Raw genomic sequence first — 12,142 nt, forward strand, 5'->3', positions numbered from 1 at the left:
AACCTTGTCTTGTTCCTGATCTTAGTGGAGATGGTTTCAGTTTTTCACCATTGAGAATGATGTTTGCTGTGGGTTTATCATATATGGCCTTTATTATGTTGAGGTAAGTTCCCTCTATGCCTACTTTCTTGATAGTTTTTATCATAAATTGGTGTTGAATTTTGTTGAAAGCTTTCTCTGCATCTGTTGAGATGATCATATGGTTTTTATCCTTCAGTTTGTTAATAGGGTGTATTACAGTGATTGATTTGCGTATATTGAAGAATCCTTGCATTCCTGGGATAAACCTCACTTGATCATGGTGTATGGTCCTTTTAAAATGCTGTTGGATTCTGTTGGCTAGTATTTTGTAGAGGATTTTTGCATCTAAGTTCATCAGTGATATTGGCCTGTAGTTTTCTTTTCTTGTGACACCTTTGTCTAGTTTTGGTATCAGGGTGATGGTGGCCTTGTAGAATGAGTTTGGGAGTGTTGCTCCCTCTGCTATATTTTGGAAGAGTTTGAGAAGGATGGTGTTAGCTCTTCTCTAAATGTTTTATAGAATTCGCCTGTGAAGCCATCTGGTCCTGGGCTTTTGTTTGTTGGAAGATTTTTAATCGCTGTTTCAATTTCAGTACCTGTTACCGGTCTGTTTATGTTTTCTATTTCTTCCTGGTTCAGTTTCGGAAGGTTGTGTTTTTCTAAGAATTTGTCCATTTCTTCCAGGTTGTCCATTTTATTGGCATATAGTTGCTTGTTATAATCTCTCATGATCCTTTGTATTTCTGCAGTGTCAGTTGATACTTCTCCTTCTTCATTTCTAATTCTGTTGGTTTGTGTCTTCTCCCTTTTTTTCTTGATGAGTCTGGCTAATGGTTTATCAATTTTGCTTATCTTCTCAAAGAACCAGCTTTTACTTTTATTGATCTTTGCTATTGTTTCCTTCATTTCTTTTTCATTTATTTCTGATCTGATCTTTATGATTTCTTTGCTTCTGCTAACTTTGGTATTTTCTGTTCTTCTTTCTCTAATTGCTTTAGGTGCAAGGTGAGGTTGTTTATTTGACATTTTTCTTGTTTCTTGAGGTAGGATTGTTTTGCTATAAACTTCCCTCTTCGAACTGCTTTTGCTGCATCCCATAGGTTCTGGGTCATCGTGTTTTCATTGTCATTTGTTTCTAGGTATTTTCTGATTTCCTCTTTGATTTCTTCATTGATCTCTTGTTTATTTAGTAGCATATTGTTTAGCCTCCATGTATTTGTATTTTTTACAGTTTTTTTTTTTTCTGTAATTGATATCTAGTCTCATAACATTGTGGTCGGAAAAGATACTTGATATGATTTCAATTTTCTTAAATTTACCAAGGTTTGATTTGTGACCCAAGATATGATCTATCCTGGAGAATGGTCCATGAGCACTTGAGACACAAGTGTATTCTGTTGTTTTTGGATGGAATGCCCTATAAATATCAATTAAGTCCATCTGGTTTAATGTGTCATTTAAAGCTTGTGTTTCCTTATTTATTTTCATTTTGGATGATCTGTCCATTGGTGAAAGTGGGGTGTTAAAGTCCCCTACTATGATTGTGTCACTGTCAATTTCCCCTTTTACGGCTGTTATCATTTGCCTAATATACTGAGGTGCTCCTATGTTGGGTGCACAAATATTTACAATTGTTATATCTTCTTCTTGGATTGATCCCTTGATTATTATGTGGTGTCCTTCTTTGTCTCTTGTAATAGTCTTTACTTTAAAATCTATTTTGTCTGATATGAGAATTGCTACTCCAGCTTTCTTTTGATTTCCATTTGCATGGAATATCTTTTTCCATCCCCTTACTTTCAGTCTGTATGTGTCTCTAGGTCTGAAGTGGGTCTCTTGTAGACAGCATATATATGGGTCTTGTTTTTGTATCCATTCATCCAGTCTATGTCTTTTGGTTGGAGCATTTAATCCATTTGTATTTAAGGTAATTATTGATATGTATGTTCCTATTACCATTTTCTTAATTGTTTTGGGTTTGTTTTTGTAGGTCTTTTCCTTCTCTTGTGTTTCCTGCCTAGAGAAGTTCCTTTAGCATTTGTTGTAAACCTGGTTTGGTGGTGCTGAATTCTCTTAGTGTTTGCTTATCTGCAAAGGTTTTAATTTCTCTGTCGAACCTGAATGAGATCCTTGCTGGGTAGGGTAATCTTGATTGTAGGTTTTTCCCTTTCATCACTTTAAATATGTCCTGCCACTCCCTTCTGGCTTGCAGAGTTTCTGCTGAGAAATCAGCTGTTAACCTTATGGGGATTCCCTTGTATGTTATTTGTTGGTTTTCCCTTGCTGCTTTTAATATTTTTTCTTTGTATTTAAATTTTGATAGTTTTGTTAGTATGTGTCTTGGCGTGTTTCTCCTTGGATTTATCCTGTATGGGACTTGCTGTGCTTCCTGGAGTTGACTGCCTATTTCCTTTCCCATATTAGGGAAGTTTTCAACTATAACCTCTTCCAATATTTTCTCAGCCCTTTTCTTTTTCTCTTTTTCTTCTGGGACCCCTATAATTCGAATGTTGGTGCGTTTAATGTTGTCCCAGAGGTCTTTGAGACTGTCCTCAATTCTTCTCATTCTTTTTTCTTTATTCTGCTCTGCAGTAGTCATTTCCACTATTTTATTTTCCAGGTCACCTATCCGTTCTTCTGTCTCGGTTATTCTGCTGATTCCTTGTAGAGAATTTTTAATTTCATTTTTTGTGTTGTTCATCGTTTGCTTGCTCTTTAGTTCTTCTAGGTCCTTGTTAAATGTTTCTTGTGTTTTCTCCATTCTATTTCCAAGATTTGGGATCTTCTTTACTATCATTACTCTGAATTCTTTTTCAGGTAGACTGCCTATTTCCTCTAAATTTGTTAGGTCTGGTGGTTTTAATCTTGCTCCTTCATCTGCTGTGTGTTTTTCTGTCTTCTCATTTTGCTGAACTTACTGTGTTTGGGGTCTCCTTCTCACAGGCTGCAGGTTCGTAATTCCCGTTGTTTTTGGTGTCTGTCCCCAGTGGGTAAGGTTGGTTCAGTGGGTTGTGTAGGCTTTGTGGTGGAGGGGACTGATGCCTGTGTTCTGGTGGATGAAATTGGATCTTGTCTTTCTGGTGGGCAGTACCATGTCTGGTGGTGTGTTTTGGGGTATCTGTGAACTTATTATGATTTTAGGCAGCCTCTCTGTTAATGGGTGGGACTGTGTTCCTGTCTTGCTAGTTGTTTGGCATGGGGTGTCCAGCACTGGAGCTTGCTGGTCGTTGAGTGGAGCTGGGTCTTACTGTTGAGACGGAGATCTCTGGGAGCGCTCTTGCTGATTGATATTACCTGGGGCCGGGAGGTCTCGGGTGGTCCAATGTCCTGAACTCGGCTCCCCCACCTCAGAGGCTCAGGCCTGACACCTGGCTGGGGCACCAAGACCCTGTCAGCCACATAGCTCCTGTTGCTTGAGGATCCACATTTCTTCTGGAAAGGACATAAATCTGGCAATCTCACTTCAGGCCTAGCCCATCCACCTTTTCTCCCTTTGTGCTTAGTCTGTTTCACTTGCTCATAATGGGCCCCATGCAGAGGCCTTGCCCCCGGCCTTCAGACCAGAGCTCCTCGTGAAATGGCTGGGCTGACACCTCAGCTTGGGATGTGCACTGAAGCTCCTCACAGGACACTCAACTCCTGTGGGGTGTTTTTTATAAGGCCACTAATCCCATTTATGATGGCTCTAACCCCATGACTTTATCACCTCCCAAAGGTCCCACCACCAAATACCATCACATTAGGGATTAGGTTTCAACATATGAATTTTGGGGGGACACAAACATTCAGTTTATGGCACCCTGCCCATTGTATATCTTAAATGTCTTTGGACTAGTCCAATAGAGACCAATGTTATAGCCTCCTTACTACTCCCTCTCAATCTGTTTGCTGTGGGCAATCAAATGAATTGTCTTACAATGCAAATATGATTAACTCTACACCCCTACTCCCTGCCTCTCCAACCATTCAGTGACTTCTCATTGCTCTAATGATGAAGACATTAAACTCCTCAGGCCTGTAGTTGGGCTTTTTTTTTTTTTTTTGCAGTCCGCGGGCCTCTCACTGTTGTGGCCTCTCCCATCGTGGAGCACAGGCTCCAGACGCGCAGGCTCAGCGGCCATGGCTCACGGGCCCAGCCGCTCCGCAGCATGTGGGATCTTCCTGGACCAGGGCACAAACCCATGTCCCCTGCATCGGCAGGCGGACTCTCAACCACTGCGCCACCAGGGAAGCCCTGTAGTTGGGCTTTTAACCATGATTCCATACTACCTCTCAGGTACAGAAATCATCAGCATGTACTTAAACCAGAAGTGTGAAAGTCACAGATATATATACAGAATGAATTCAAAAGAAGACTAAAGATGGAAACCCAAGAATCCCACCATTTAGCTGCTAGGTGGAGAGAGAACATAGAGATGGAAAGCCAAGATCTTTTCTAGGCATGGGAAATGTGTGTGCAGGTGGGACACATCCTGTTGAGTGTTACATGTGATTAAGAGCCCTGGATCATTCTCAAAATATTTGTGAAGACATGTGGATAAAAGGAGGATGCAGAAGTTGAACTTAAGAAAAGACATGAAAAGAATGTAGCAAACATATTTCTCAATACGCACAGAAGAATTGAAATATGGGCAGAAACATTTGGGATACAATACAAGGAATTCACTATTTTATGCATCTACTCTATATTGAATTAATCAATATGCTATAAAAATGTCTAGGACACAGCTCTTAGAATCTTCCAGAATAAAGACAGTTAATGTAGAAGTTACATATTTTAATTTTTAGTCTTTTGCTTTTTACTGATTTCCTGGAGATCTGGAATCAGCAAGTGCACTGGATTAGGAATCTGAAACTCAAAGGTTTGAATCCCAGCTCTTGCACTTATTAGGTGTGTGACTCTGATCAGTTTACTGTACTACTTTGAAGATTACATTCCTCTCTGTGAAATAGGGTAAGTCCACCCATTCCATAGGTGCTATGTAGTTTGAATTAAATAACATATGTATAGTAGCTGCTTCACAGTAGGTACTCCATAAATACTTCCTTTAAAAAAATCATTTCTTCTTTGGTGAAGACAAATGGGAACATACTATCTAAGCGGTTGTCTTGTTTTTAAATATACTGAAGTTTTAAGGTAGTTTGCATGTCCATCTGAGTGGAGGGTCATCAGAGCAGTGGTTCTCAAAGTCTGGCTCAGGGACTCCTACATCAAAATCACCATGGTGACTGGTTAAACATGCACATTCCTGCCCTTCTTCCAAAACTTCTGGAAAGCAGGGCTAAGGCATCTGTATTTTAAAAAGCTCTCAGGCAATGTTTTGGCATGCTAACATTTAAGGATTGTATTACAGAATCTTATTCATCTTTGTTTAATGAAATAAAATGCACCATTTATTGTCATCTTTGATGGAAGCTTAAGACAGTTGTCAAAACTATCAAATTAATTTATTTTATTCTTTTCAACTAAAGGTTATTAAAAAGTGCCATTTGACTGCAGGAGAATGGATCCAGAGAGAAAAACTATAATCTAGACCTGATTTCTAAATATAATAGCTAGTTACATTAGGCTATATAAGTTAAAATTAATTACAATTAAGTAAAATCAAAATTTCAATTCCTCAGTTGCACTAGCCACGTCTCAAGTGTTCCACAACCACATGTGGCTACTAGTTACCATACTGGATGGTGAAGGATAAACATTTCTATCATCACAGAAAGTTCTATTTCATAGTGCTGATCTCTAGGACACCATTTCCCAGCTTGACTCAAATATACTATTTTTTCAATTAACCAGATGCATTTGATATAGAAAAATTTAAGTTTTTTACTTTGCCAGAAACAAATGCAGAACTGATGTATAGACCGTCCTGCCTTTTCTGCAACCCTTCCTCCCCTTTGCCCCAAACCAAAACTCATTGTAGCCTTTTTGCCTTGTTGCCTATTTAACCCTTTATCAACTGCATGCTTGCAATTCAGTGGCTCTCTTTATGTACCCTTCTCACAGAAGACAACTTCCACAGGAGAACTGTGCTGATGGGAAGGCTCTACCCGGATAAAATTTCCCTGGATGGCTCGCCAACAATAAAGGTGCAGGGTTAACTATGTCTGTTCTATGGGCTGTAAGCTGCTGGGCTGGGCTCCTGGGAGGGCGGGAATCTCATGGTTCTTCCTGTAGGAGCTTCATTCTCCAGTGATCCACCTCTTCCTCTACCTCCCAGATGGTTTTCCTGTTAACACTTCCCCTTTCCCCCTGCTGGTGAATTTGTGTTGTAAGTGTAGGTGTTCAGTGCTGGGGTAGAAGCTGGGGGGCAAGAACAAACTGGGGAGGTGGCGCAGTTCTAAAATCCCCTTTCTTTGTGACTTTTTTTCTACCTCAAGACCTGTTACCAGAGAATTAGGAAGCACAAAACAATTTGAACCCCACCACCCCTGAATCAACTATAATCCCACCACCTAGATAAAAGCTCTGTTGGTACTGTGGTGTTTATCTGTCTTTTCTCTATGTGATGACAATTCAGATCATAGTTTACATTTCTAAATAGTCAGCTTTTTTCCCACTTACCACGATATTATGAAATTTTCCTTTAACATTATAGTCTTTGAAAGCAAACTTTATTAACATAGATGTCCCATAATTTACTTTACCGTTGCCCTCATGTTAAAGTTGATTCCTGTATTTTTCATTAGAAATAAGGTGACATCTATCCATGTATATAAATTTTGTGCATCTCTCTGAGTAGTAAGAAAAAAGAAACGCAGAAAGAATTTTAGGTGAAGGGGTATTAAGGTACTTGACATAGTTCCAAACTATCTTCTAGAAAGGCTGTAGCCATTTATACTCCCATAAATAGAAAATGTGAGTGTCCCACTTCACCTTTTCTAAAACTGGGTGATAGCTTAAACATCTATGCTAATTTGCTATAAAAATATTATATAAATTTTAGTTTTATTGGTATTCCTTAAACTATTGAGGCTTAACAGCTTTCATGCTTGTTGGGCATCTCTATTTTTTTCTCTTCTAAACAATGTGTCCTTTGTCTGTTTATTGAACTGAGGGTAGCTTTTCCTTTGCTTTTTGCACATTCTTCCAATTGTCTTATGAAGCCTGGTCTAGGGCTCTTTGATTCAGCACCCGCTCTTATGAAAGTGACTCTTTGGGAGAAATCCATCCTCTCTCCTTACCCTCTTTCAGCTCCCCGTGCTCTCCGGTTGTTCATCTCTTTTCCTATCAGACCCTGATCTCAAATGTCATCTATGGCAGTCTGTTCCACCTTAGTGGGATTTTAAATCACCTAATCATTCAGTGGAACACTGACTTATACTTCATCTCTCCTTATACAGCTAAAGGCCATAGCTTTTGTCAAAGATATCTGAAGCCTCAAATTTCCAGACCTAGAGTCCCAGTGCTGTCAACACAAAAAAATAGGCTAAATTCAAGAACTGATGATGACTCAACTTATCCGTGGAGACAAACAATAAGAGAACATGAATGAGAAAGAATAAGGTATTACTGGAAGATAGAGTTATTTTTAGAAAGACAACAATTGCAAAAAAGCCAAAATTAATTATAAATGAAAAACCAAAAGTTACTGACAAAGTGTTCATAGTTTGCTCATAACTTTCCTTAAAATTTGAACTTTTCTTGCATCTGTCTTTAAAGCTACTATTTCTCCATTAGGTATTTAGAAACCTAAGACAGATATTTCTAAACATTCTCAGTTGAAAATTATTTAATGTGATTTTAAAAGGTAAATAAAAAATACCTTACCTTTGAAACTAGAAGTGAAATGATTTCTTTTACAGTGTTGTCAATCAAATCATCTATTTTCGAATGGTACTGCTGCTAGATATTAAAAGACAATGATGCATTAGTTGATGTGGACACAAAACTTTTGTCGTAAGTCAAATGTTTTAAAGCTACTAGTTATGGCATATCCGATTTATACAAAATGGCCATTTTGCACATTAGAAGAACAAAACCTTGAAAACGATCCACCCAATCAACAGTTTTTACATTGTGGGGTTTGAAAATTTTCCCATGTGCTCTGTTGAGTGAAGCAGCTAATGGGGTTATTATATAGATGAATTGAGTTCTTATTCTTATTCAGGAGAAGGAATGTGAAGGATACTTTTTGTCTTCTCCTCTATAATTAAGGTGGCTGTGTATTTTTCTAAAGGGTTGGTTTAGCTGGAGAAGCAAAAAGACTGGAAAAAGATTTAATTAATACAGCATTTCATGTCTGACAACTCTCATTCATAAGTTATTTTAAATGTGCTCTAGAAATAAAATGAGCTCCCAGTTGTTCACACTGAAAGGACCTTTTTGTCAGCACAGGGAGCCGCAGTTTATACAATTCTTACAATATGCTCAAGCAAGGGCAAAATTAAAATTTCATCAACAAAGGTGATAGATGGTAACAAATTAATAGGCCATAAAAGGTATAATGAAACCGCACTCACTCCCCATAGTTTTATTACTGCTTCCTCTGAAAAAGACGCCTTTAAGTAAATGCAAAAAAGATGTATTTAAAATAAACCTGAAAGACTCTTTTTTTGCTTTCTTTAGAGAATACTAGAGAGTCCCCTTCTTAAGCTAGCAGGAGCTTCGGGCTTGACAGTGTGTGAAGGCACACTTCACAGAGAATGTGACTTGTAAAGACTAACCCTATCTTGATGGTTCAAGGCTTCTTGCAACAGCTAACGTAATGCATAGAGTAAAAGTACTCAGGTCAGTATAAACATTAGACCAACTTAACAGCTGCTGGGTGAATGGTTTCCAAAGATGTAAGTTTTTGAAAGCTATTTTTTCTTCTGAAAACATGTCTCAAAGTTTCTACACAGAACAAAACATCAACTTAGGTCTGCGTTGGAATACACAGGAATGAGGTCTCCCCACAGGCTCTGACAGTTACAAGCCATCATTTACCTGCACAAATAATGAAGAAAGGAAGCATAATTTTGGAGCATGTGAATTATTTTCTTTTCCTGCTTGTGTGTGTGTATGCATGTGTGTGTTGACAAGTGGTCTAAAATTAAGCACACATATATGAACAAGGAAATTTCTAGGCATGTATTCCACCCAGTGAAACAAAATACTAAGCGTCCATCTCACGTAAAGCCTTACTGATCCTCAAATTTGTGCTCCCCGAAGGACAAACAGAACGGAAACCTAGATGGGGGATTTCTACTGCTGTAGTACTGACACTTTTGCTTTCAGAACAGCTTGAAGAGAAGGGAAAGGGAAGAGAACAAAGAAAAGCAAGGCAGAAGAGGAAGAACCTGAAAAACCTGGCTGGTAGTTGAGATGTCCAGGAAGCCCCCCACAGATACAGGTACAAAAACATCACTCCCCCTGGCCCCCACCAGCTGAAACTGTTCCAATGCCTCGGCAGTGGAGGAGCTTATGCAAATGAGCACAGCAGCTCTCCCTCCATGCACACACTCTTTTCAAATCCTTCTCTCTCCACATTCGTGTCTGTGTAGCAGGAAGAGCTAAAATAGCAGCCTGAGGCTCCCTCCTCTTTGGGGTAGAATAAGAAAGGGATACAGGAGATGGGCTTCAAGCTTCTCTCATCCCTCTCACATGGAAAGTGCTACAGAACATTCAGGGGTTGAGGCGCCCGAACCGGCAAACAGTTCCATCTTCTTAAATATGCCTTATCCTCCATGTTCATCTCCCTTTGCCATAAACTTTATTTTTAACTCAAAAATAATGAAATGCCATCAGAAGGCTATTGGATATAAAATAGTAGAGCTTATACATGTTAAACTTTTGCATTGGACCGATTTTGTCAATTCTTAAAGTCAAGAGATGAGCCGCTGAAGAGGCCATTTATATCCTTTTTATCGAAAGGCAGGGAAAGCCAAAGACTCTAGGAGCCATCAAATTCTCCTACTATACACATCTTTTGACTGCTGTTTTCTTTCATATCTAATCTAGCCAAAAGCAGAGATGGAGGGAAGGAGAGAGAGAGAGAGAGAGAAAGTCAAAAAGGAAGAAAGAAAATATACTATACATCTTAAATGTGTTACCCAGGGGGCAAACCCAAATAGTATAAGGGTTGCTAGATTTTTTTAATATGGGATTTTGCTACTGTAAATTTCTCTGATTAGCTCTTACACTAATTCTAAATCTGAAAGCTGTTGGGAACTTCCAGAGTCTGCTCTAGCTGCACAGTTGGTAGAGGTGGTCTAGGAGAACTGTGGGTGGAAATGGGGAGGTGGCCTGAGAATTCATAGTTTACATACATATTCTGCAAAGAGAATAGTTCAGAAATGCCACATACAGATAATAGATAATTAGCTAGAAAAAGTTATTCATCAGGAGATCCAGATAGCTTCCAAAGACAAATACAGACACATACAAAAACCACAAAACAGGTAAGAAGAGAATTTATCTGGAGACATTTACATTTCCTAAGCTAAAACTGATAGGTTTTTCATTTAGATTAGCAGACCAAATTTTTGTTAAAAACTTGCAAACTTTTTCTCGGCAACCATAAAAGCCTATAAATAAAATTCCTATCAGGATATTTCAAGCTGGATCAATGATTCTACAGACCAGGGTTTTGGTAATTTCCAGACCATTCTTAGACTAATTCTCCCCACATCTGCCCTCAAAAGTAAACCGCTGGTGCCTTGCTTCTCCAGTAGATGACTCCGAACTTAGATGACCGTTGAGGAATTTTTACTTCATGGAGCCCAGGGAATTCAGATCAGGCACAGGTCTGAAATCCTTGCCCCCCTACATGTGGGTAAATATTCTCATTTCACCGGACTGTTCTCATGAGGAAACACGCAAGAAACGAAGACTAATCAAAGGCCACTGCAATCCAGCATTCTTAAAAGATTTTGGTCCTTCTGTTGGATTGGATTGTTCTGGTAATGTAAGTATTTTACTGCAACTGAGAACAAATCCCACGTAAGTAGGGGCTCCCGAGTAGCTCCATTAATGTGTTTCCATCTTCAATGGACGGACCATGAGGTACAGTGGTTCTGAGAGCATATGACTGCCTAAGGCCCACGCAGTCATCTGCTTTTCTGCAGGAATGGATAAGGAGGATTTCTAAACACTGGTGGTTTTCTGATCCCCACATCTGTCCCTGAGGGCCTGGCCTGAGATTGCTGACTCATTGCACACAGCTGTCACAAGAGCAGATCATTCACTCACTAATCACTCCATTAAATGCTGTTCTGGGCTGTGGCCCAGAGTGCTTGCATCATTGTGTGCCACGTAAGGAAACAGAATCATCATTTAGGAGCCCAGAAGAGGCTTCACTGTGGGTAAGGAGCTGGGAAGGTTTTATCCCAGCAATGACGATATAACAAATTTACTAGAGACTGTGGAGAGGTAATTCCCTTAAATTTAGGAAAAAAAAAAAAAAATCTGCTAGGTTTACCAATGTAGTATATATTTTTATAAGGTTCCAAATTGTGTAATAATCTAGTTTTTTCAACAACTTTATTTGCTGCTTGCTATACACTGGGGTCCGTTGGTTCACCTCTGTTATGTAATGTATTCACCACTTTGCCATAATTCCAAAACTTGTCTCAAACACGTACAGGGAGGAAAAGCCTGTGCAATTACGTGCATATATTTCCTGGAGATTAAAAGCAAAGTATAAAATACTTCTTTTGCATTGAAATTCTTGTTTACCACTTTTCAGGGTTGCTAATGAGTTTTACACCTGCACATTTTGAACTATATTAATTGTGTGAAAGTTGTGGGAAACTAATTGTCTCTGGTGAGAAGGTACAGGTGCAAACATAATGAACAATAGCAGATTACTCTTCAAAACCATCCACCTATTAATGTAAAGAATCATTTGACAATGCAACAATGTTTTGTCATTTGTGCCTGTTTTGCTTTCAGAGTCCTACAGTGAGTTGTTTCTTACAGAGGAGGATTTTTTTTTTTTAATGGGGGTAATATTTTTAAAGCAAAAAAAATCAGTCTGCTCATTCAACAAATATTTATTACGTGCCTATCAGTATCAGGTACTGCAGTGTATGTAAAAATAAGAACAAATGGATAAATTCAGTATTAATGGAAGAGGCAAGATCATTCTATCAACCTGATGAGAAATGGATGTGTGTATAAAGAGACTTAAGGCAATAT

At 38.9% G+C, this 12,142-nt stretch overlaps 1 protein-coding gene across 4 annotated transcripts in view; it reads right to left on the bottom strand.

The window, feature by feature from the left end:
- The window catches only part of CADPS2 (calcium dependent secretion activator 2), a 484,769-nt gene that overhangs the window by 48,181 nt on the left and 424,446 nt on the right, over window positions 1-12,142 (bottom strand). For all 4 annotated transcript variants that reach the window (XM_082846689.1, XM_082846688.1, XM_082846687.1 and 1 more), the window contains one exon: window positions 7,793-7,867. In XM_082846689.1, coding sequence (XP_082702815.1) covers window positions 7,793-7,867 — 75 coding nt within the window. The remainder of the gene's footprint in view (window positions 1-7,792; window positions 7,868-12,142) is intronic.

Source organism: Leucopleurus acutus (genome assembly GCF_964270905.1).
Source record: "Leucopleurus acutus genome assembly, chromosome: 9".
Lineage (NCBI taxonomy): Eukaryota > Metazoa > Chordata > Mammalia > Artiodactyla > Delphinidae > Leucopleurus > Leucopleurus acutus.